Genomic DNA, 23,529 nt, shown 5'->3' on the forward strand with positions numbered 1-23,529 from the left:
TTTGAACGAGGTGGGACCCTGCACCCACGTGGAACCATTTTAGTCCTATTTTTCTTGTTTTTCGCCCAATCATGATGATTCGTTCATTGTTAAGAAGAGCTTTTATCACTAGGAGTAGTGCAAGGACGATCTCTTCAGCCCCAGAGGCTAATACAGTTTGTGTATTGGGTAAAGAATACAAGAGAGACGACATGACAAACGTGACGCCATCTTTATTGGAAAAAGTTGGCCGGGAACTGCACAACACAAAGGATCATCCTATTAATCTTCTCAAAAAACTAATTGTTCATCATTTTCACAAGACATACATTAACACTGCAGGAAACCCACTATTCACCAGCATTGAGAACATACCCCCAGTCGTCACAACTGAGCAAAACTTTGATTCGTTATGTGTAAGTAGTAGATTTGAAAGTTGCTAAAAAAATCGGGGCAAAGTTCCTTGGGCCAAAATTAAAAAGGAGAGAATCTTTCTCCATTTTTATAATTTTACCTGATCCATATACATGTTTTGATGTTATGTAGAAAGCTTGAGCTGGTTCCAATCAAGATTAATTTTTTTTACAAATTTTTAAAGTTGCTTAAAAATTGGGCCAAAGTCCCTGTACTATAGTACAGGGATTTTTGCCAAATTTCATCAAAAATGAAAAGTAGAGAATTCTCCATTTTTATATTTTTTTCTGATACATATACATGTTCTTATGTTGTGTAGACAGTTTGAACAGATTCCGATCGAAATTAGATTTTTTATGAATTTTTAAAGTTGCTTAAAAATTGGGCCAAAGTCCCTGTACTATAGTACAGGGATTTTGGCCAAATTTCGTCAAAAATGAAAAGTAGAGAATTCTCCATTTTTATAATTTTTTCTGATACATATACATGTTCTTATGTTGTGTAGAAAGTTTTGAACTGATTCCGATCAAAATTAAATTTTTTATGAATTTTTAAAGTTGCTCAAAAATTGGGCCAAGAACCATGTACTTTATATAGGGTGTTTAACAACAAATGACTAGGAGAGAATTTAAATATTTAAGTTACTTTATGCTTTTTAGCTCACGTAGCATGCAAAACTATTTTAATTAGTATTACTTAAAGTAATATCTTCCTTTTTTAAAGGTTGCTAAAGATCACATTTCAAGGAGCCGTAGTGATTCCTATTACATTAATTCTGAGACCATGCTACGGACTCATACTTCGGCCCACCAAAGGGACTTTATTAAAATGGGTCTTGACCGGTTCCTTGTGACTGGGGATGTGTATCGTCGCGATGAGATAGATTCAACACACTATCCGGTCTTTCATCAGATGGAGGGAGTCAGAGTCTACTTAAAACAAAATTTGCTTCCCCGAAGTAAGACCATGTTTGAAGACGGAGAGGAGACAGATGAGAAACAGAGCAGACATACTCTAGAGACATCTAAAGCTCTTGAATTAGAACTCAAAACGACACTAGAGAGACTAGTAAAGTATATATTCGGAGAAGAGACACAAACAAGATGGAACAGCTGCTATTTCCCTTTTACTCATCCTTCATTTGAGCTCGAGATTCTATTTAGAGGAGAGTGGGTGGAGATGTTGGGCTCTGGCATAATGAGACAAGAGATCTTGGATGATGCGGGAGCTTCTTTTAAGACTGGATGGGCATTTGGATTGGGTTTGGATAGACTCTCAATGCTACTCTTCAGTATTCCTGATATACGATTACTATGGAGTAAAGATGAGAGGTTCATTGATCAATTTAAGCATATAACACTGCCTATGTTAACAAAAGAGAACTTGAATAAGAAAGACTTATCTTTCAAACCCTTCAGCACATTTCTTCCTCGTTGTGAAGACGTGGCTTTTTGGATCACGCCCGAGTTTAACGAGAATGATTTCCACGAACTGGTCCGTGCTACTTGTGGTGATATTGTTGAGAAGGTTGAACTCATTGATTCGTTTGAGAATAGTAAAACTGGTAAAGTTAGTCGCTGCTACAGGTTGGTGTATCGCTCAATGGATAGGGCTGTAACCAAAGATGAAGTGGATGAACTTCACTCGAAACTTAGGGAGAACATAGAGAAATTATTACCTGTAGAACTGAGATAAGATATGCATGTATATAAAGGTTTTTTGATACTAATAATTTGCTGATAATAATAATACTTAAAAATTGAAAGCAGAACATTGTCATTATCATCACTATGCACCTTTTAGCAACAGAATCTTTGATTTGTACAACTAGTTGGCAACTTAGTTGCAAGTGAATGGCCAAGATTGGCTGTCAAGTTATAATCAAGTTACACTTGTGCTTTATTCTTTTAATAGGGACATTGTAACATTGTATTTAGTACAATGTAGCTTTAGTCAACTTCATTCTTAGGGGAGTATTAGTCTGACGGATTGTTCCTGCTAAGTTGTATACATTATATATCTGATATGTCTCCTATATTTCTTTTTGCTTCACTTCTTGTTGTAGCATATGCTCAACACCCTCTACCAGATGTTTATACTGCAGAGGAAACTTGTGAATGTGCCAAGAAACTGAACAAGGCACTTGTTGATTCACTCAAGGGATGTGTTGAAGCAACCGATGCTTTAATGAACTGTGAGGAAGGGAAGGCCTTGCCTCCAGTGAATATTGAGTGGATGCTGCAAGTAAAGATGGAAGCTGATTCATGCTCCTGCGCTAAGAAAGTCACTAAACCGTTGACGGAGTCACTTGATGGCTGCATTGATGCTGTGAAGCAGATCCATGAGTGCAACAATCCTGCTTGAATAATACTATATTGATAATAATATCTCATTCGTCTTGCTCACTTATTGAGCAAGTACTAATAATCTTATCTTATTTAATAACATCAAGTTATTTAAATATTATAACTACAAGTGCAGGTCAACATAACGTCTTCCAATGTATTCGCGATCTAGCTTCTTTACAGCATCCACAGCGTCACTACGTGACTGGAAACCAACAAAAGCTATACCCACAGACCTATTCGTACCATCATAAACAATATTAATATTACTAGCTGGGACCTAAGAGAGAGAGAGAGAGAGTAAAATGAATTAAAGGTACACACATTTTTGCTAACGTTAAATTCAACAAAGAAATTGACCAGATCCGTGACATTGGCTGAAAATGGTAGCCCGCCCGCTTTAATAATGGTTAGTGGGGTTAATCGATTTAATTTCTTGTCATCAATGCTCTCCGTACTCTTGATATTGTCTCTCTTCATCCTTGCCACTTGATATTTGGCATAATAATTGGAGCACTAAGAGAAAAGAGTAGATTTCTTTATAGCTTATGGGATAAGATGGGCTCATACTGGAATTAAATCAACATAGCGATTGCCAAGATAATGTCTATTGAGCATCCCTACAGCATTTTGAACTGACGCTGCATCAGTCATATGTACTATGCACTGACCAGTGGATTGACCCTAAAAAATAACAAGGACAAAATATTATCTGACATGATTATAATGTACATGTACATACTCACAAATTTATCATAGAGTAAGTGTATACCATCTTCCACTATATTTGAACTCAAGTCGCCGAAAAATGCAGTAACCTTGTCAACTGTTGTCTCCCATGGGATCCCTTTCAGGAGGAGACAGTTCTGAATCACTCCTTGGTTTACACTCTCTCCCTCTGCTTCTCCAGAAGGTGTTGCAGTGCTACAGTCTCTCTGCAAAATACAATACATGCCACAATAGTCAGTAGTACTACTTTGTAAAGCTATTTTTTGTCAAAAAATACAACTTTTTGTAAAAAAAACAAATTAATTAAAAATAAATTTTATTGTATAAAAAATATAAGAAATCTGAACATTGGGCGAACAAAAAAAAATATCAAAATGATGAAAATGCAGCTGTTGGATTAGTGAAAACAGACTGAAAAGGTAATATAAAATATGATGCAGATTAAGCCAACGTGGTCTTGTAAACAATGCCGTAATTATCAAAGCTCGAATAACAAAAAAATTGGCAAAACCTGATACAAATGTAGTACTAACATTACTACTTAAAATGTGTAGTCTACCAAAATATAAAAAATTAAATCCACTCGAAGATTATAATCTTACTTTAAGTCCTCTATTGCTGAAGTTTACAAGCCTATAATTACTGACTGGGGAGCTGCTAACTCTTTTTAGGGAACTTGGTTTATCTAACAAAAAAATGGCGGTGCATCATGTGACTCCTTTACTACACTCCTTTACCTAATGCCCATAAATTATTAGCCTCTGGGGCAGTGGACATCATCCTTGCACTACTGCTAATGATGAAAGCTCTTCTTAACAATGAACGATACATGATGATCAAGAGTATGATGACGAAAGAGAGAGAGGATCAAGTTGGTTGTGTAACACGTGTCGAGCTGTAGTATAGTAATGTAGTTCACCACACCTCGTCCTCGTGTCACTTCCTAATAATTGCATTTCTCAAGTTAGCATAATTAATTTTTTATTTTAAGAGAAGAAATAATAATTAATACTTTCAATAGAACTGCATTTTTAGAAATAAGAATAATATTAATAATAATTTAATAATTCTTTACAACCTAAAAATTACAAAACAATAATTATCCACAAGGATAAAGAAGGGGGGGGGGAATCTCAAGACAAAAAAAAACATAAAAACATAACTAGTAGAGTTACAGTGCAGCTGCTGTAGGAGGGGAATGGAAGAGGGCACTATTGATTGAGGGAGAGCTCTATATAACGATGGCCAATGTATTTATGATTGAGGTCCCTGACGGCTTGACGGGCATCATTAAGAGATTGGAAGTTGATGTAAGCAACCCCAGTTGATCTACCATTATGATTGTATATGAGTTCAATATCACTCTCATCAACCTGGAGTGATGGATGGAATATTAATAAGACGGAAATATTAATAAGATTAGGATTGTATTGTACACTATTGTATACATGTACATGTATTGCCTATTGATACTACAATTACACAAATACAATCTACACACATATTTTGATATATAATATACTCACATTGAAATCAGCAAAGAAGTCCACAAGGTCATACTCTTTAGTATTAAAAGGTAGTCCACGTGCTTTGACGACGGCACTTGAAACCTTCTTTCTTTTATTTCCTCCACCTCCTCCATAATAGGCGTGGCCACCACCAGGGCGGCTACCACCTCCGGTATCCATTAAAGCATACGTCACGTCATTACCAGAAACCTAAGGATCGAGTGATTAGGTGAACATTCGTCAGCAGAAATAAATAGCTCGCATACTTGAAAAACTTCAATGTAGCGACGACCAATGTTTTGCCTATGCAGTTCGTTGGCAGCTCTGGTAGCTGCATCCACTGATGTCATTTGAACAAAACAATCACCAGTTGGACGACTCTATAAAAATAAATAAATAATAATACAAAGCATACAGAAATAAATACTCTAATGTAAAGAATGATGATGTGCAGTTACCATACAAAATTTCTGATTAAAATGTGAGATTGATTTATCTTTACCTGAGCATTCAACACCATGTGAATTCCCTGCTGCTCAATGCTTCTGTTCAAGTCGCCAAAGAAACTGATGACGTCTTCAGGTGTTGCTTCCCAAGGGAGTCCTCTCAGTTTAACACAGTTCTTTTCTGATCCTCCTCTCTTTGATGCACCACCACTCCCTCCTCCTCCTCCTCCCCTACCACCTCCTCCTCCTCCTCCAGACTCGGTATTGAGGTAAGCAAACCTGTCAAGTTGCTCTGGAGTCCCTGACTTATTCAGAACCTACAGAGTGAGGAGTAAATAAGATAACAGTAGCTCTAACTTTAAACATTATTTTTGATCAGAACCAGCTCAAAATTTCTACATTGTCACAAAATCTGACAAGCAAAACCCATTTGTTCTATTGTCACGAAATCCATGACAAGCAAAAACCCATTAGTTTCATTGTCACGAAATCAATGACAAGCAAAAACCCATTTGTTCCACTGTCACAAAATCTGTAACAAGCAAAAATTGCAACACACTCTTACCACTAAGAATTCCTTGAGTGAGCTATGAAACACTTCAATGTATCTGCCCATTAAGTTGTTGCGGTGTTTCTTGAGAGCCTCCTCCACGTGAGCCTCGGATGAGAAGACAGCAAAAGCATCACCAGAAGCTTTACCATCAGGATAACGAACAATTAATATACCGTCAGCTTCATTACTGACCGGAGCCTCTGGTTGAAAGAACTCCATCTAAAAAGAAAGAAAAATAGAAACAAGTAAACTAGAAAGTGAAGAAAAAAACAAGGCACTAGGCTTACAATGTCAGACTCGGTAGCTCTATAAGGTAATCCTTGCATACGAACTGTGAATACCTTCTCACTGGATCCAGTGGTATCACCTGTGATATGAAGAGGTGATCAAAATGACAGTGAATCGTTAATATTACATGTACTTGTACTTACAGAATTGAAAGAAATTATCAGGGCTGGCTTCATAAACCTAATGCACATTATAAAGAACAAGCAATAACATAAAAACAAATAAAGGATGTAAAATAATTATCATAAAACATGCATTTTGAACCATACCTCAACGTATCTTTGGTGTAGGTAATGTCTGTCCCTTTGAAGGGCAAATTGTGCCTGATCCTCACCCTCAAGGACAACAATGGCTTCACCAGTTCTCCTTCCGACAGGATTAATACTAAAAACCACTCCACCACTGCAAACAGAAACAAAGACAGGTATTAAAAATGAAGAGTTACATTTATTAATTATTTACGGGATGATATTGAGTCCAGACAAGAATAAAGCAATGTCATTATGATCAGCAGAGAAAGGGAGACCCCTCAGCCTCACAACACAACCATCACACACATTATCAGGACTGCATGAGAACAAAAGAGAAGAGATAAATCCACCAAATTAAAAAAAAAAAAAACAAAACTGCCCACACTCACTTGACTTGATTGGTATGAGAATAACTTTGCTGAACTGTCTCGGGCGACTCAAAAACATGACCTTATGTGAGAGATAGATAGAGGTGAAGATATTGAATAGGTTAGGCTACCTTGTACTAGCATCTTCTGAGCTGCTTTAGCCATTATTGGAATCTCTTCAGCACCTGACACATCATTGGGAGGGCAATCAACTCCAAGACCTTAGATAAAATGATAGTTTAACTTAAAATGTTAAATATAACAGTAGTAGAGTAGAGTAACCATAAAATTCAATAAAGTTGACATATGCTTACATTCACAAAGCTCCACAAGGTTGTGAGGTTGGAACTCGTTGTTTGATCTCTTGGCTAGCTCTTTCTGTAGGTCAAAGAACTGAGAGAGAAAAGAGGGAAGAGGCTCCTGGAGTTTCCTATTTATCTCTGGCACTAGAATCTGACGTAATGCAATTGACCCGTTAGTAGCAAGACAGCAATTAGACTGCTCTGAAAATACAGCTTCAATCTTAAAGAAAGAGATAGAGGGGATACATGTACATTAAGTGTATTCACTTATGTGTACATGTAACATCATGTCAATTTGTACAACATAAATTGGTTTACTTTCTCAAGAGCAGTTGATAAAGGGATACCGTCTTCACTGTTCTGTCCCTTACTCGTGTAACCAGACCCCGAACTATCGGGACACACAACCAACTGACCAACATCACTAGCTAACTATAATGATAATGCATTTATAAGGACATATAATGTTCTAATTAATGCCCGACCTGCATGTTGGCTATATCTAGTACCTGCCAGGCTAGCAGGCATACCTCCTTATCCTCTCCTCCACCACCACCACCACTCTGGTCTCCGTATGCACCCAGTGTGAATAGCAACAAGGACTCGTATTGCCGCTTGGCCATTTTCCCCCACAGTCCCACACACGTGCACAATTGCTCTACAAAAATAAATTAGGCTATCACTAAAAAGTGTATGATAGTCCGCAAATTTTTTGAAAGCACATGCATATCTAAAGTCACGCCCATATAAAACAAAATGGCGTTCAAGAAAACTGAGTTAAACGACTATTGCCAGATGAACAAGATTCCTATGGAAGGATACGATACCAGGCAGACTAGAAACGGATTCGTCAGTTCCCTGAGGTGTGGTAACATTCTGTTCAGGTCCTCGGGGTCTCATCCAACCAAGAAATCAGCTGAAAACGATGTGGCATCAGTTGCACTTAGGGAACTTAGGTCACGTGATCCTGTCGATCCAAAATCGGGCCAGGTATCTGAAGCAATCGATAAAACTGAAGATTTTGCAGCAAAAGCTAATCAAAATTTTGGTCCGACTCCTGCTCAATATTTTCCTCCTTCACCCAATAAAAATTTTGGAGCGATGCCTCAAATTCCATCACCTGTGAAAGCCACAGTACCATGTACTGCTGTTCCAACTGGCTTAAAATCTGACTACGAGAGAGTGAATCAACTATTAATACGTTATTGTCATTTAAACCAAATCCCAATTTGGCACAAAGTATCAAACAATGGCAGCAATAGACACAATGCTATGGTAAGGATCGGTGATAAAGAATACGCTGATCCTAATGAGCACCCAAGCTTTGATGAAGCAAAACATTCCGTTAACATGCTAGCAATGAAAGAATTGAGAGTTGAAGAGTTTCTGAGACAAGCAGCTGCTGGCCAAATGCCACCAGTAATGCCTGCACTTCATTACATACAGCAACCTCTTCCTACTAATAACACACATTTGCCAAATAATCCTGGCCCAGTACCTTATTATACTCAACCGGTACTAGCTCCTACTAGTGTAGGATCTCATCCAGTAGTAGGAGCTACTGCTCACCATCAATATAAAGATAACAGTCCTCCTGTTAATTCATCATCAGAAGGTTTGCTAATATCAAGAGGTGGTAATGATGGAACTTTTGTACATAATCAGCGAGTTCAGTTGGATGGATCTATGGATACTCCAGTTAGTGATAACTCAATTGTTTCTGTTTCCTGGAATCAAGGTGTATTGTTGACTCCTGATGCTTTTATTCAAGCAGCTAATACTAGTAAACCTGTACTGTCTAATCATCAGCAATCTATTGCTAGTAAACCAAATGCATCCACAATCACTCCTACTGTAAATGTCACCTCAAAACCCATTTCATCAATTCCTTCTACTCATTCATCTGTTGTCCCACCTGGTTCTACTGCTCCTCCTCCTCTTCCTCCTGTTACATTACCTTCTCCTACTTCTTTACTGACTATTCCTACATTTCCTGCTTCTCTCCCACTTCCAACTAGAAACAATGCAAAGAAGAAAAGGAACAATGCCGAGAGTCCTACTGAACAATTTAAACCTCCCCTTAATTCTTCCTCCCCATCTTTAATGGCTTCATCTTCTATTCCTCAAGCTTCTAATAATCAAGGAGTCACTTCATTGAACATTGTCCCATCTCACTCTTTCCCTGTCTCTGTACCCTCTCACTCTCCCTCTGTTCCTACAGAGGAAACAGGAGGAGGAGGAACAGTTGAAATGTATTATAAACAAGTGCTCAATGACTATGTTCAAAAACAGAGACTTCCCTTACCTCTTTTCACAACAGAATACCCAGAGAACAGCCTAGGGTATATTGGGATTGTAACACTAGATGGTGTTGAGTATCGATCGCCTCCAGACAAAAATAAAAAGCGAGCACTCAATTTAGCAGCAAGAGAAGCTCTAGTGTCTCATGGTGTTATTAGAGATGCTGAGCCTTCACTGCCTTCAGTACAGAGTAATGTATCATACAAGAATATACTCCAAGAGTATTATCAGAAGAACAAGTACCCAATGCCACAGTACAGTACAGTGGGGGTCGGGAATGGGAAGTTTGTATGCAGTTTAACTTGTACTGTAAGCCATGGATCAAGACAAGTGACCTTTAAAGGGATTGAGTGTACTACAAAGAAGCTAGCGGAACAATCAGCAGCTGAGACAGCATGTATTGCACTGGGATTAAAGAGCTCTTAGCTTTAAAAGGAAAAATTTATTTATTCTTGTATAATACATTATAATAACAACAACAATAATAATAACAATAATTATTAGTCTAAAATTTTGTGATTCTGCTCATTTAATCGTCAATGTTCCATTCATTCTTTTCTTCAACTCCTTGTAGTGGGCGTATCTCAGCCTTGCATATTCAAGGTAATCGAAACCAGTCAGACCAGTTAGGTGAGCCTGCACCAAACTCCACAAGACCCAGAGCAAATGCATCACTAGACAGCCTTTATTGGACTCACAGTATAACTGACACACCTCTTCCTCATTAACCCCTTCATGTAACATACCTAAGTATTAAAATCAATTATTATACATGCAACGAGGAACATTATCATGCTAGTATTTAGCATACAATAGCACATTAATTCTAATTGTTACCTTTGTGTTTATTCCTTTCTTCAAGGTACATTCTAATGAACCATTTCTGTGTCACCTCATTAGGATACTTGCTATAGTCAGGCATGTTCAGTCCAGCCATCTCTCCAAAGAAGTCCCCCAGGTCACAGCAAGTGTAGTTGACTCCTCCATACTCGTGATCAATGAGTATACAGTTGCCAGTTCTCTTGTTGTAAATAATGTTACCATACTGTAAGTCGTTATGACAATAAGCTAGTGGTGACTTAAACGTATTCATTACTCTCACCATCTCTTTCATTTCTCTTTTTAGACTCTCTTTCGATTCAAATGTCGCAAAGACTTTCTCGTTTGTTTCATCGTCATGGAAACGGGTCGGAATGAGGTGATAATACTTTTTGTATGTTGATGGTATTATTGATGTGTCGCCGTGGAAACGACTTGGTAGTTTCATGAGTGTGTGAAATTGTGCGATGGCCGAGGCAGTGCTCCTCATTATGTGTTGGTTTATAATGTCACTGCCATCAAGCGGTCGACCGGGAACATACCCATAGCACAGCCCATTGGTTAATTGAAGGTATAATGGAGGATTCTGTCCAGTGAGTTTATGAGCTACTTGTAGAGTAATGGCTTCTTGTTCTCTGTCAATAAAGAGGTGAGTGTGTCCTCCATTGACTCTTAGGACCACTACGTTACCTGGTTCTTCCTTGTTGGATCCTTCTTGATAGAAGCAGATTAGTAGATCGTTTGATACCCCGAGGTCTTGGCAGCAGTGTAGTGTCTGGAGGTGCTCGGTACTCCAGGATGGTTTAATGACTGGCATTATGACTTCTATGAACGTTTTAGTGATGTCTTGTAGTTCTAGCTTTAGGGGGAGGTATTTCCATGATAAGCACTCTTCCACCTTCTCCTCCATTTTTATTTAGTTATTATAAGCACAATTAGCACATTAAGCAGTTGCACATGCAGCAATTTACAGTAATGAATGTTTATCTAATTGCTCACATCAATTATGCAACCTTTCTTAGACTTACTATTGGACTATTAGATCTACATTATGTCTAAGTAATTGCACTCAATCAATAAACACAGCATGAGCTTATCATGCCCAATATACTACTGAACCTGTATCAGCCCATAATTGGAAGACTGTATTCATGAGTCTTGAAGTGAGACCTATTACTGACAAACAAGTTGATCATATTACATCGTGAATAATACAATTTTAGACACACACATAATATATATATCATTTACATAATAGAGTTTTGTAAAGAAGCTGCTTTAGCTTGTGTAACATCATAAGCAACAGGTTAGATTAATGCTTCATTAATTCTATATGTCATCTTGTATATATTAGAATGGGGAGGTGGAAAGAAGTAATGGTTTGTAGTTTACTAATTCTGCTGTTTAGCTTAATCCACTCAATTGATGCCCAAGGTAAAATAATCTATCATTTTACTCATTTAATTCTTCTGTTAATAGATTGTGATGGAGAAATGTTTTATAATTGTGCAGAACAACAGTGTCAGTCATGTAAGTGGATAATTATATAAAATACCATTTGTAGTATTTCACTTTGTTAGTACAACCCGGTTATGGTTTTCAACTTGATAGAACTTGCTACAACATTATGTATACAACTCCAAATGTTCCTGTGCCTCAAGGAACATATCTCTTCTCTATTGTAATTTTTATTGAAAGTAATGCTACTGGAACAGTTGCTGGTTTTCGTGAAACTCATATAATTGAGTTTAGTGAACCTACTGTATCGGGTTTTAGCCATGTTCTACCTCTAAACCCACCAGCAAATTATATTCATTCAGTTTATGCTGGGCTTACAATTGATGATGAGGAACTAACATATGGCAGTTACAGTACTAATATTAGAGCTATACATCAAAACCCATTTAGATTTGTTTATTATCCAGTTAACATCCAAATCATTGGTAAGTTATGACTATTATTTTGCTAAACATAATTGTATTAAATAGATCCATGTGCTGGTGTCATCTGTGGTCCAAATGGTACCTGTTCTAATGGAGTCTGTATGTGTGATCCAGGCTTCACTGGGTCTGACTGTAATACAACATTTGTTCTTGACCCTTGTGATAGCTCACCCTGTGCCAATGGGAACTGTACTAATGTACCTCCTAATAGTTTCTCATGCAGTTGTGACCCAGGATACACTGGAGACACATGTAATGTAGTGATAGATTATTGTGAAGGAGTTGATTGTGGTAATGGAGACTGCATTAGTACACTAGCTGTTGGTTATACTTGTGAGTGTCAGCCTGGCTACACTGGAGACCACTGTGCCATTAATATTGATGAATGTGATCCTGATCCTTGTGCTAATGGTATATGTACTGATGCTGTGGCTGGATACTCTTGCAGTTGCTTTGAGGACTGGACTGGAACAAACTGTAGCACTGAGATAAACTCTTGCAATCCTAATCCATGTGATATTACTGGATACTTACATTGTATTGATGGCAATGGCACACACATTTGTCATTGTCGTCCTGGTTATACTGATCCTAGTTGTGGTACTGATATTGATGATTGTGATCCTAACCCTTGTAACAACAGTGGGATATGCACTGACAGGATTAATGGATTTGAGTGTTCCTGTGCTTTTGGCTATGATGGTCCAACCTGTGCTGAGATAGTAGACTTTTGTTCACCAGATCCTTGCATCAATGGAACATGTACCAATATTGAAGCAGTCGGTTACTCTTGTTCCTGTTCCTCTGGTTTCACTGGAGTCAACTGCAGCGTGGACATCGATGAGTGTGCTAGTGACCCGTGTCAAAATGGAGCCTCATGCATCAACACTCCAGGAAGCTACCAGTGTGTCTGTCTATTGGATTACACTGGTGATCATTGTGAGACTGTTATCAATGACTGTGAGGGAATGCCTTGTGCCCCTGGCTCTACCTGTATGGATCAGCCTGGTACTTTTAGCTGTTTCTGTGCTCCAGATACAACAGGAAGACTCTGCAATGTAACCATTGATGATTGTGATCATGATGACTGTGTCAATGGTACTTGCATTGATGGTATTGAGAGATTCACTTGTCAGTGTTTCCCTGGATTTGAAGGTGATCTATGTGATCAAGATATTGACGTCTGCCAGACTCAGTCTCCGTGTCAAAATGGCGGTACCTGCACAGATTATGAAGGACTGGATTATGAGTGTAGCTGTCCTCCTGGTTTCTATGGAGTCAACTGCTCAACCGATCACTCAGTATGCAGTGTTATGATGCCTTGTCAAAATGAAGGAACCTGTGAAGATGGTCCAGGGTTTCATTACACATGTCATTGTTCCCCAGGCTATGAAGGCACTAACTGTACTGTTGATGTTAGTGTCTGTAGTACTGAAGAACCTTGTGATAATGATGGTAATTGCACTGATGGTGAGGGCCTATTGTATGAGTGTGACTGTGCTCCTGGCTATACTGACACCAACTGTACAGTTGATATAAGCATTTGCGAAGAAACCTCACCATGTCAAAATGGAGGAACATGTGAAGATGGAGAAGGCCTAGACTACACCTGTGACTGTCCTCCTGGGTATTACGGTCAGGATTGCATGAATGATGTAAGTGTTTGTATGCCATGCCCCACATGCTCAGGCCCTTGTCTGAATGGTGGTAGCTGCACTGATGGAGCAGGATTAAACTATACATGCTCATGTCTACCAGGCTACACTGATGTTAACTGCACTACTGATATTAGCTATTGTAATGAGGCTTCTCCCTGTATGAATGGAGCTGCCTGTGTTGATGGGCCTGGCTTAGCCTACAATTGTGAATGTATTGAAGGATTCAATGGTACTAATTGTGAGAATGATCTTGACTATTGTACCAATACTTACTGTGTCAATGGTACATGTGTAGAAGGTTTTGGAACTAACATCAGTTGTGACTGTATTGTCGATTACACTGGCCCACGTTGTGATGTCCAACTTCTCTTCTGTAATTTGGATATTTGTATGAATGGCGGCTCCTGTAGAGAGATTGCTGGTTCTACTGATACAATGTGCCTGTGTCCCAGTGGGTTCTCTGGGGATATGTGTGAGAATGATGATGATGTTTGTGATCAACCTCCTACGAAATGTATTCACGGGACCTGCTCTGAAGGTATTGGAGATAACTACACCTGTAGCTGTGATTCTGGATACAGTGGCTCAAATTGTGAAATAGATAATGACTACTGTGAGCCTTCGTCCTGTTCTAATGGAGGCCTGTGTGTAGAGGGACCTGGTCTAAACACATCGTGTAATTGTACTGAAGGTTTCACAGGAGATACATGTAACATTGATATAGATTACTGTACTAACACTTATTGTCAGCACAATGGTACATGTATAGAAGGATACGGAGCGAACATTACATGTAACTGTACCAATACCTACACTGGGCCTACTTGTGCTATAGCATTCTGTCCTCAAGGTTACTGTGGCTCTAATGGTAACTGTGTCGTTAATAGCAATATGGCTGTGTGTGAATGTAATCCTGGCTACACTGGTGATTTCTGTGAGACTGATGTTGATGTTTGTGACTCTTCCTCCTGCAATGGACGTGGTACCTGTACTGATGGTCCCGGGCTCAGCTACTCTTGTGACTGTGATTTAGGTTTTTATGGTGACGACTGTGAAAATGACACCAATGTATGCGAGGAACCTTTCGCTTGTGTCCATGGTACCTGTACAGATGGAGTAGGCCTGAATTATACATGTGTGTGTGATCTAGGCTTTAACGGTACCAACTGTAGCATGGATGGATTGTTTTGTAATGAGACTCATTGTCAAAATGGTGGTACTTGTGTTGAGGGTCACGGCATATCTGTGAGTTGTGAATGTCCTGAAGGTTTTACTGGGAGTCGTTGTGAAACTGATATTGAATATTGTACAGGAAGTACCTGTCAAAATGATGGTACATGTGTAGAGGGCTACGGCACATCTGTGAGCTGTGAATGTCCTGAAGGTTTTACTGGTGTTAGTTGTGAAACTGATATTGATGATTATTGTACAGGAAGTACCTGTCAAAATAATGGCACATGTGTAGAGGGCTACGGTACATCTGTGAGTTGTGAATGTCCTGAAGGTTTTGCTGGCGATCATTGTGGAACTGATATTGATTATTGTACAGGAAGTACCTGTCAAAACGGTGGTACATGTATTGAAGGTATTGGGCCAGATTATGAATGCAATTGTCCTGAAACATACAAAGGAGACAGGTGTGAGACACTGTTCTGTCCAGACAACTACTGTGGTCAGTATGGTACTTGTGATGTTGTTGGATCAGAAGTAGAATGCACTTGCACTAACTGCTTTATTGGTGATCGTTGTGAAACAGATATGATTTTCTGTGGGCCAAACTCTTGTAGCAAAAACGGAGTATGTAATGAGCTAGTAGGATGTGGTTTCAATTGTACATGTAAAGAGGATTACACTGGTCAATACTGTCAAACTCCACTTTGTTACGAAGGCTATTGTAACAATAGTGGCAACTGTAGTGTTGTTGGTCCTAACAGAATATGCTCCTGTCCTTCTGGTTTCTCTGGTGATAGGTGTAACATTACTGAATGTGTGGATGGTGTATCGTGTCTCAATGGCGGTACATGCTCTGTTGTTGATAATGTCATCAGTTGTGATTGTCCTTCTGGGTACAGCGGAGACTCATGTGAAACAGATGATTCTGTATGTACACTAACCAATCCTTGTCAAAATGGAGGCACATGTACAGATGGACCCGGATTAAATTACACTTGCTCATGTCTCGAGTCTTTTGAAGGTGATAACTGTACTATCCCTGTACCATGTTCTCCTAATCCTTGTCAAAATGGTGGTGAGTGTGTCCCTGGTAATGGCTCCTCATACACATGCGAATGTCCCGAAAATTTCTCTGGCTCAAACTGTGAAACAATGTTCAATGCTACATGCACTAGTGATAGTGATTGTCCTGATTCAAGCTATTGCTACTATCAGTGTAGCTCAGATAGTTACCCATCGCACTCTTCTCTGATAACAGAGTCAGTTAATCTAAGAGGTGTCTCATTTGTAAATGTGGAAGAGTCAAAATTTCCATCGTTTAGCAACGACTTCTCTCTCTATGCTGTCTTTAGTCAGAATGCTACTAATCGTGGCTACCTTGTTTTTTATGGAACCTCCAGTACCTCGAGAAACTTTGCCGTTTTCCTTGACCACAACAGCTCAAGGCTGTGGTTCTATTACACTGATACAGCTGGTGTCTCAAGGAACTTTAGCATATCGTTGACTTGGAGCAGTAATGAAGTGCATCAACTTGTCATATCATACAATCAAGCAACTAAAATTGCTAATTTCTATTTTGATGGATCGTTGTTATCTGAGGGCGTAAGAACACTAGCAAACCCTGACTTCAGTTATGGGGTAAGTCATGATTATGAATACCTTAATGGGAAATACAATACACAAGAGACTGATCAAATGCACACACACACTCGTAGTTAAAAGCTTCTTGTTCCACCCCCTTCTCACATACACACACACATGCAGTAACACCCATCACTGCTCAGATATCTGATACAGTGTGCAGTGTAATACAATAACTCCAAACATTGTGGGTCAAGTATTGTATTAGATTTCTTTGTACATACTAAAAAGAAGTTAAACAGAGGGCATTAACAAAATTTTAACATTAATACTCTGATAATGTCAATGTAGTGTATATAGTATGCACAATATAAATAGAATGATATGGTCTTTGTAGTATTCACATTTATATTTTATCATTATTGTTTAGGTTGCTTCTACTCCTCCTACAATGTTTATTGGTGCCCGATTGCCTCGCTATTTCCGTTTCATTGGTACAGTACATCAAGTTGTTTTCTTTAAAGAAGCACTCAACTCCACATTTGTATCACAATTAAACAGTGACTATAATGAACTAGTCAGTCCATCTGGTGAGTGTACTCCTTATCTAGAGATTGGAGCTACTTGTCCAGCTCCTACTGTTGCTCCTTCGGCTTTTTGTCAATCATCAATGAGCAAGTAAGAAAGAGAGAGAGAAAGTGAGGGAAATTGAGAGAGAAAATAGGATTAGTATGTAGATATTGATTAAGTTGATGGCTAATCTTTCAATTTTTATTTTAAAGGTGTAGTTCAAATGCTAGATGTCTGCCTGATGTTAACTATCAATATACTTGTCAACCAGCACCAATTTGTATGTTATACTAATTACTAGTAAAATGTGAATTATAATGATATTATTTTTTAGCCTGTACGTCAGATTCAACATGTCAGCCTAACTACTATTGCAGTAGTGGTACAATACCTAATGATAATGGTAATTATTATCAAAACTCCAACGAAGCATTGCCTGGACAGAAAGTGTTTTTACAAGAGAATACTATGCTCTTTTCTGGAGAAAACTTTGCCACTTTAAACACAACAAACATTCTATCAGTTCGCAAAGTCCCAGACCTTGTCTCAGACCTCACCATATTTGCCGTCGTGCATCAAGATTCCGGCAATGATGGATATGTGGTTGGAAAGGGTCTGAATGATAGGATGAGGGACTTTGGTCTTTATCTACGTAGCACAAAGAGTACTGTCTGGTTGGCATATGGATCTGATGATAAAGGTCATGGTTTCCGCGATATTATATTCTTTTATAATATCAATGTTGCTGATGGAAATGAGCACTCAATCACAGCAGTGATTGATAGTTCGGCTAACAGTGCATCTCTTTATATTGATGGAGTATTAAGAGGACACCAGAGTCCATTGCCAGCCACACCAACCTTCAGACCTGATGTAAGTAAACAATGAATATCATGCATAGTAGCAGTTACTATAGAAGTGAAGCATATGAAGTTATGTGAAGTTATAGTTATGTTTATAGTGATTTATAGGTACAGAGTTATGTGAAGCATTTCTATTATTGACATTATATGTTTGCATACAATTCACTCGTTGTTTGTGTGATGATTGTAGCTTTTGTTGTCCATAGTTGTAGCAACTAACCTTATGACTTGTATTTATTCCTGTATTGTATTTAACTACTAGTAGTACAGTAGTAGTATAGAATTATTGATAGTATTATTATATTATCATAGCCTATTGTGTTAGTTCATTGGATGTGATGGGTGGGTGGTATTGCATTGAAGGCGGTTGTCTTTGTTTACTGTGCAGGTGGCTATGAATTAGTTTTACTTAATTTAATGAATATTGTAGTGAGATCTCAAGAGATGTGTTCACAGCCTAGCACCTGCCATACTTAGTATTATCATTTTTAAGGAGAACATGAAAAGACTTAATATAGACAGGAAGTTGTGATGAATTGCATAAAGACCAAAAATGTGACATAATTTGCTAAAATTAACTTACATAGCTTTAAAATATCAGATGTATTCTTTTTTAATTTTTAGTACAATATACTCTATGTGGGTGGCAGGCCAGGTACTAGAAGGTTCCAATTCAAGGGATCTATCAGAGACCTTTTCGTTGGAACTGGTCCTTTCCAATACGACAATGTTGAGCAGTTGCATCGTGATGCATTTGATGGTGATGGGTCTCTTAATCTCGAGACACCAAGCTCTCATTACTGTCTGCCTTATGTGATTACTGGTCAGAGATGCATTGTAGGAGATAATAATGATTTCAAGTAATTCAATTAGCTAGCTTTTTAATTCTGTTATGTGGCTGAATAATGGTATTTCCAGTGTAATATGTAATTACATAGCTATATTGCCTTCAGCATAATTATTTTGGCAGATGTTCTTGGCATAACCTTAGTATGCTGAGTATCTTAGTAATATAGTATACACATAACCAAACACCCCAATTCAATCAATCTTTCTTTATCTAGGTGTTCTCCAACGCAAACTTGTGTACCTGATTTTTCAACTGCTTTTGCTAAGCAAATTCCACTCTCATCAAGTACCTTCCATCTCTATGGTGTCTGCCGCACTCCTTGCAATTGTGATAATACTGTTAGCTACGAGTGTGGACTTGATGGGAATACTTACATTAACGCGTGTCAGAGAAACTGCGTAGGAATTTCTGTAAGTATTCATTACCCAATGACACCTTGTTTACACTTTCAAGTGTAAAAAATTAATATTTTATTCTTTCTTGCTTTCTCTTTTTAGAAACTTCATGATGGTCAGTGTTACAATTATGCAGTTACTTACTCAGCATATAACAGTACTGAAGCATAGAACTAAGACTCTGGTCCCATACGTACACACACACACATTAATAGATGAAATAGTTTAGGGTTTATTATTATGGCATACTAGCTATTAAATTTTAGACATTATCATTTATAGACAAGACATCTTATAGTGTTATTTTTAATTGTTAAAATTATTAAAAGCATACTTAAGGCGATTAAATTGTTTTGCTGATTTTTGACGATAATGTCATTCATGTAGTGATCTGCTGCACATGGCTAGCACATGATACATATAATAACAAGACGCTTCATTATTCATGCATAGCATGTGCATGTGATAGTTGCAATAATATTAATTAACAAAATCTACTTACACACAAAGGTGACAATTAAAAAAGACTTACAAGATATTGATTATATGCAATAATGTTTGGTGGCCTAGCATATATATAATTATAATTGTTTTTTAAGTAAAAGAATGTTAATCAGTTTATTTCGATGCCCTTATTCACGGACAATCAACTGTTTGCCTGGAGCTTCCAACTCCTAAAAGTGATAAAAACAAACCGGGCGCCAAGGCAGCACAGGGTCTTGTCTTCGCCAATGGCTTCAGCATTTCTCCAGACAAGAATACAAGGACACAGGGGCGTAGCTGGACCTTGGGTGACGGTAGGGCAAGAGGACAAAATGGTGTGTGAAGCGCGCCGCGATTTTGGCCACACCCCTTTTACGTAAAAAATGGAGGCATTTTCCTGCAAGCTGAGCGAAATCAGAGTGAAATTATCATTGTATAGAGCTTTAAAAAGAGTAGCCATCCCCTTTTGTTATTGTAAGAACAATGAATATAATCTTTTGGGTTATAATTTCAATGAATATAATTATAAGGCCACTTTGATGGTAGGGCCCAGGCCCCCTCAGGCCCTACCTCAGCTACGCCCCTGCAAGGACAGCCTCGCACCAAGCGAGGGGACCTGCAGTGACAGGAAATCGGTACTAAGAGCTGCAGGACAAATAATAGTATCTGTACTGTGCAGTCGCTGAAGCAGCCAAAGAGAGGGTATGACTAGTCAGACATGGTGTAGGGACAAGTAGAACAGAACTAGCTAGAGCTGCTGCATGATGCTGACTGCATGCACGCAACGTTAATTACATGTATCAGTCTAGTTATTAATTTTAATAAACACCGTATTATTAATAAATTCATTATTAATAAATTCATTATCAATAATTATTATTGATCGCACTTAGTAGTGTTTGTAATGTACTTATAATTATGGATTGTACTTATTCACGGACAATCGACTGTTTGCCTGGAGCTTCCAACTCCTAAAAGTGAGAGAAAAATACCCATTGATCAATACAGTAGACTTGATCTTACCCTTGTTTCTTGCACATGAGCACAAATATCACAGAAGTAAACGCATAAACAGTCAGTCAGTATGCTACCCTATAAAGAGAGAGAGGGAGAGAGAGTTGCGTGATTTGAAGGAACAAGTATCAAAGTTCTTATATACCTCGATTCCCTTGGACTCTCTGACTTTGTTCCTCAGCATTGTCCTAATGATGATGTAGCCTGGAACGAAGAAATAAAGGGCGGCCAGGGCGCCGAGGCAGCACAAGGTCTTGTCTTCGCCAACGGCTTCAGCATTTCTACCGACAAGAATACAAGGGCAGCACCAAGCGAGGAGACCTGTAGTGAGAGGGAATGGAAACAGTAAATCAGTAACACTAATCGGTATATATATATTATATATAACAGCTGCAGGACAGATAACGGTATCAGTGTTGTGCTTACAGGTTGTGCAGTCGCTGAAACAGCCGCAGAGAGGGTATGACCAGTCAGACATGGTGTAGGGACGTTTATTCAAAAGTAGAGCAGAGCAAGACTGCAAAAGGACAACGAACAAGGGCTGGATGGATCGCTGGCTGACACGCTATATTAATTAAGTTAACTAGTTATTTATTTTAATAACCACCATCAATAATTATAATTATTCATTGATTCATTGCTATAAAATTGTTCTTTTTCTCAAGAGTGATTGCTCTTGTGTGCTTCCAATGCTCTCCTCATAACTCCAGTAGCAAAGAGAACATCATCCTCTGTAATGCACATTGGTGGCTTGATACGGAGACACTGCAACAGAGAAACACATAGACATTAATAACAAATACATAGGTAAGTAAATCTATTCATTAAACAATCAACAAAATAGTTTCAGTTTGGAGAATAAAAGAATAAACATAAACAATTTAAGAATAATGATAGTCTAGTCATGCTCTACAATATACAAAAGTTATAAATGCTCACTGTTCCATAAAGTCCTCCTCTTCCTATTAGGACTCCATTATCTTTGATGAAGTCCCAAATCTCAAATACTTCTTCAGGAGGAAGTGGAGCCCTGCTTGCCTAGAGAGAGATAGAGAGGAGTGATTGATTAGTAAGTGGTTTATTTCAGGTACTTTATCTTTCACTAGTTCCAATCCAGTCATTAATCCTTTGCCTCTAATGTCTCCAACAACTTCAAAGTCGTCCCTCAATTTCACGAGCTCTTTCAGTAACAGGGTACCAACTGTATGGCAGTTTGCTTGTAACTCTTCTTCATCAATAACCTTAAGAGAAAGAGAGAGAGAGAAAGAAAGGTGGGGGACAATTAATTTAAAGAGCACACTTATGCATAATATGCACATTTATGAATGTGGCATTTGAAAACTCACATCAACTACAGCTGATCCAACTGCACAAGACATTGGGTTACCGCCAAATGTATTGAAATGAAGTGCCCCAGTTAGACTCTTAGCAATGGCTACACATACACATACATATAATAATTGCAGTGTTGTCTTGACAAAAATGATAAATACAAATATTTTGTGAACTTGTAAGCAAAACAGAAAATGCTAAAACAACAAATTTTGGACTGTATTGCATACAAGTACATGCAAACATAATTATTTACATGCTTCACTGTCTTACTATTAGATTACCTGGGGTAGTCACAACAGCACCCATAGGAAATCCATTACCAATTCCTTTAGCCATAGTAACTACAAAGAAGGGTACGTTAGACTAGCTGTAGTAGCATAATTCAATAAAAACAACATTACTAGTAGCAGTAATAGCTAAAATCATCATACTCCCTACACAAATAGGGCAGTAACATACTAATAATAACAATGCTTCTATGCTATCGTACTTCTATTATCAACAATAATCAGTTTCCCATGAGATTAATCTTCTCAATGCTTTACAATCATTTAGGCATTTTCAATTATGAGATTTACTTTAACAAATGATGCCTAGTGTATTGTCATTGCACTATAGTATCAGAAAGGGCATACAATACATTAGACTGTACATCAATACATCAATACATCATACAATACATTAGGTTGTACATCAATACATCAATACATCATACAATACATTAGATTGTACATCAATACATCAATACATCATACAATACATTAGGTTGTACATCAATACATCAATACATCATACAATACATTAGATTGTACATCAATACATCAATACATCATACAATACATTAGATTGTACATCAATACATCAATACATCATACAATACATTAGATTGTACATCAATACATCAATACATCATACAATACATTAGATTGTACATCAATACATCAATACATCATACAATACATTAGATTGTACATCAATACATCAATACATCATACAATACATTAGGTTGTACATCAATACATCAATACATCATACAATACATTAGATTGTACATCAATACATCAATACATCATACAATACATTAGATTGTACATCAATACATCAATACATCATACAATACATTAGATTGTACATCAATACATCAATACATCATACAATACATTAGATTGTACATCAATACATCAATACATCATACAATACATTAGATTGTACATCAATACATCAATACATCATACAATACATTAGATTGTACATCAATACATCAATACATCATACAATACATTAGATTGTACATCAATACATCAATACATCATACAATACATTAGGTTGTACATCAATACATCAATACATCATACAATACA

General features: G+C 37.8%; 6 protein-coding genes and 1 long non-coding RNA gene across 7 annotated transcripts in view; 3 read left to right on the forward strand and 4 right to left on the reverse strand.

The window, feature by feature from the left end:
- LOC100631566 (phenylalanine--tRNA ligase, mitochondrial-like) lies at positions 1-2,235 on the forward strand. Its single transcript, XM_003384610.3, has 2 exons — positions 1-395; positions 1,117-2,235. The coding sequence occupies exons 1-2, from the start codon at positions 72-74 to the stop codon at positions 2,086-2,088; spliced, it is 1,296 nt and encodes a 431-aa protein (XP_003384658.2). The 5' UTR covers positions 1-71; the 3' UTR covers positions 2,089-2,235.
- A 543-nt stretch (positions 2,236-2,778) lies between these two features.
- Positions 2,779-4,385, reverse strand: LOC105316902 (RNA-binding protein 12-like). Its single transcript, XM_011412182.2, has 6 exons — positions 4,205-4,385; positions 4,070-4,152; positions 3,485-3,673; positions 3,309-3,422; positions 3,075-3,254; positions 2,779-3,018 (listed from the first exon to the last, which is right to left on the reverse strand). The coding sequence occupies exons 1-6, from the start codon at positions 4,296-4,298 to the stop codon at positions 2,863-2,865; spliced, it is 816 nt and encodes a 271-aa protein (XP_011410484.1). The 5' UTR covers positions 4,299-4,385; the 3' UTR covers positions 2,779-2,862.
- Positions 4,386-4,421: 36 nt separating this feature from the next.
- On the reverse strand, positions 4,422-7,839 carry LOC100631691 (epithelial splicing regulatory protein 1-like). Its single transcript, XM_019993777.1, has 14 exons — positions 7,669-7,839; positions 7,502-7,615; positions 7,196-7,403; positions 7,013-7,102; positions 6,903-6,963; positions 6,725-6,829; positions 6,532-6,664; positions 6,406-6,442; positions 6,262-6,341; positions 5,987-6,193; positions 5,478-5,738; positions 5,242-5,355; positions 4,994-5,185; positions 4,422-4,840 (listed from the first exon to the last, which is right to left on the reverse strand). Exons 1-14 carry the CDS (start codon positions 7,804-7,806, stop codon positions 4,679-4,681), a joined length of 1,902 nt encoding a protein of 633 aa, XP_019849336.1. The 5' UTR covers positions 7,807-7,839; the 3' UTR covers positions 4,422-4,678.
- Positions 7,840-9,890: 2,051 nt separating this feature from the next.
- On the reverse strand, positions 9,891-11,275 carry LOC105316920 (ethanolamine kinase 1-like). Its single transcript, XM_011412218.2, has 2 exons — positions 10,322-11,275; positions 9,891-10,230 (listed from the first exon to the last, which is right to left on the reverse strand). Exons 1-2 carry the CDS (start codon positions 11,211-11,213, stop codon positions 10,010-10,012), a joined length of 1,113 nt encoding a protein of 370 aa, XP_011410520.1. The 5' UTR covers positions 11,214-11,275; the 3' UTR covers positions 9,891-10,009.
- A 299-nt stretch (positions 11,276-11,574) lies between these two features.
- Positions 11,575-19,669, forward strand: LOC100631817 (neurogenic locus notch homolog protein 1-like). Its single transcript, XM_003384612.2, has 11 exons — positions 11,575-11,609; positions 11,658-11,737; positions 11,783-11,833; positions 11,884-12,246; positions 12,292-16,715; positions 17,089-17,336; positions 17,441-17,508; positions 17,563-18,101; positions 18,716-18,951; positions 19,156-19,351; positions 19,439-19,669. Exons 2-11 carry the CDS (start codon positions 11,659-11,661, stop codon positions 19,505-19,507), a joined length of 6,273 nt encoding a protein of 2,090 aa, XP_003384660.1. The 5' UTR covers positions 11,575-11,609; position 11,658; the 3' UTR covers positions 19,508-19,669.
- A 981-nt stretch (positions 19,670-20,650) lies between these two features.
- The window catches only part of LOC100631942 (alanine--glyoxylate aminotransferase 2, mitochondrial-like), a 6,224-nt gene continuing 3,345 nt past the window's right edge, over positions 20,651-23,529 (reverse strand). Inside the window, exons 9-16 of the mRNA XM_019993779.1 lie at positions 22,450-22,509; positions 22,180-22,268; positions 21,925-22,074; positions 21,773-21,871; positions 21,260-21,598; positions 20,979-21,154; positions 20,843-20,911; positions 20,651-20,790 (exon numbers count right to left, since the gene is read on the reverse strand). Coding sequence (XP_019849338.1) covers positions 21,494-21,598; positions 21,773-21,871; positions 21,925-22,074; positions 22,180-22,268; positions 22,450-22,509 — 503 coding nt within the window. The 3' untranslated portion in view covers positions 20,651-20,790; positions 20,843-20,911; positions 20,979-21,154; positions 21,260-21,493. The remainder of the gene's footprint in view (positions 20,791-20,842; positions 20,912-20,978; positions 21,155-21,259; positions 21,599-21,772; positions 21,872-21,924; positions 22,075-22,179; positions 22,269-22,449; positions 22,510-23,529) is intronic.
- On the forward strand, positions 21,087-21,335 carry LOC109580509 (uncharacterized). Its single transcript, XR_002184258.1, has 2 exons — positions 21,087-21,178; positions 21,224-21,335. It is a non-coding gene; the product is annotated as an uncharacterized LOC109580509 (long non-coding RNA).

Source organism: Amphimedon queenslandica, unplaced genomic scaffold, assembly GCF_000090795.2.
Source record: "Amphimedon queenslandica unplaced genomic scaffold, v1.1 AMPQUscaffold_13489, whole genome shotgun sequence".
NCBI classification, from domain to species: Eukaryota; Metazoa; Porifera; class Demospongiae; order Haplosclerida; family Niphatidae; genus Amphimedon; species Amphimedon queenslandica.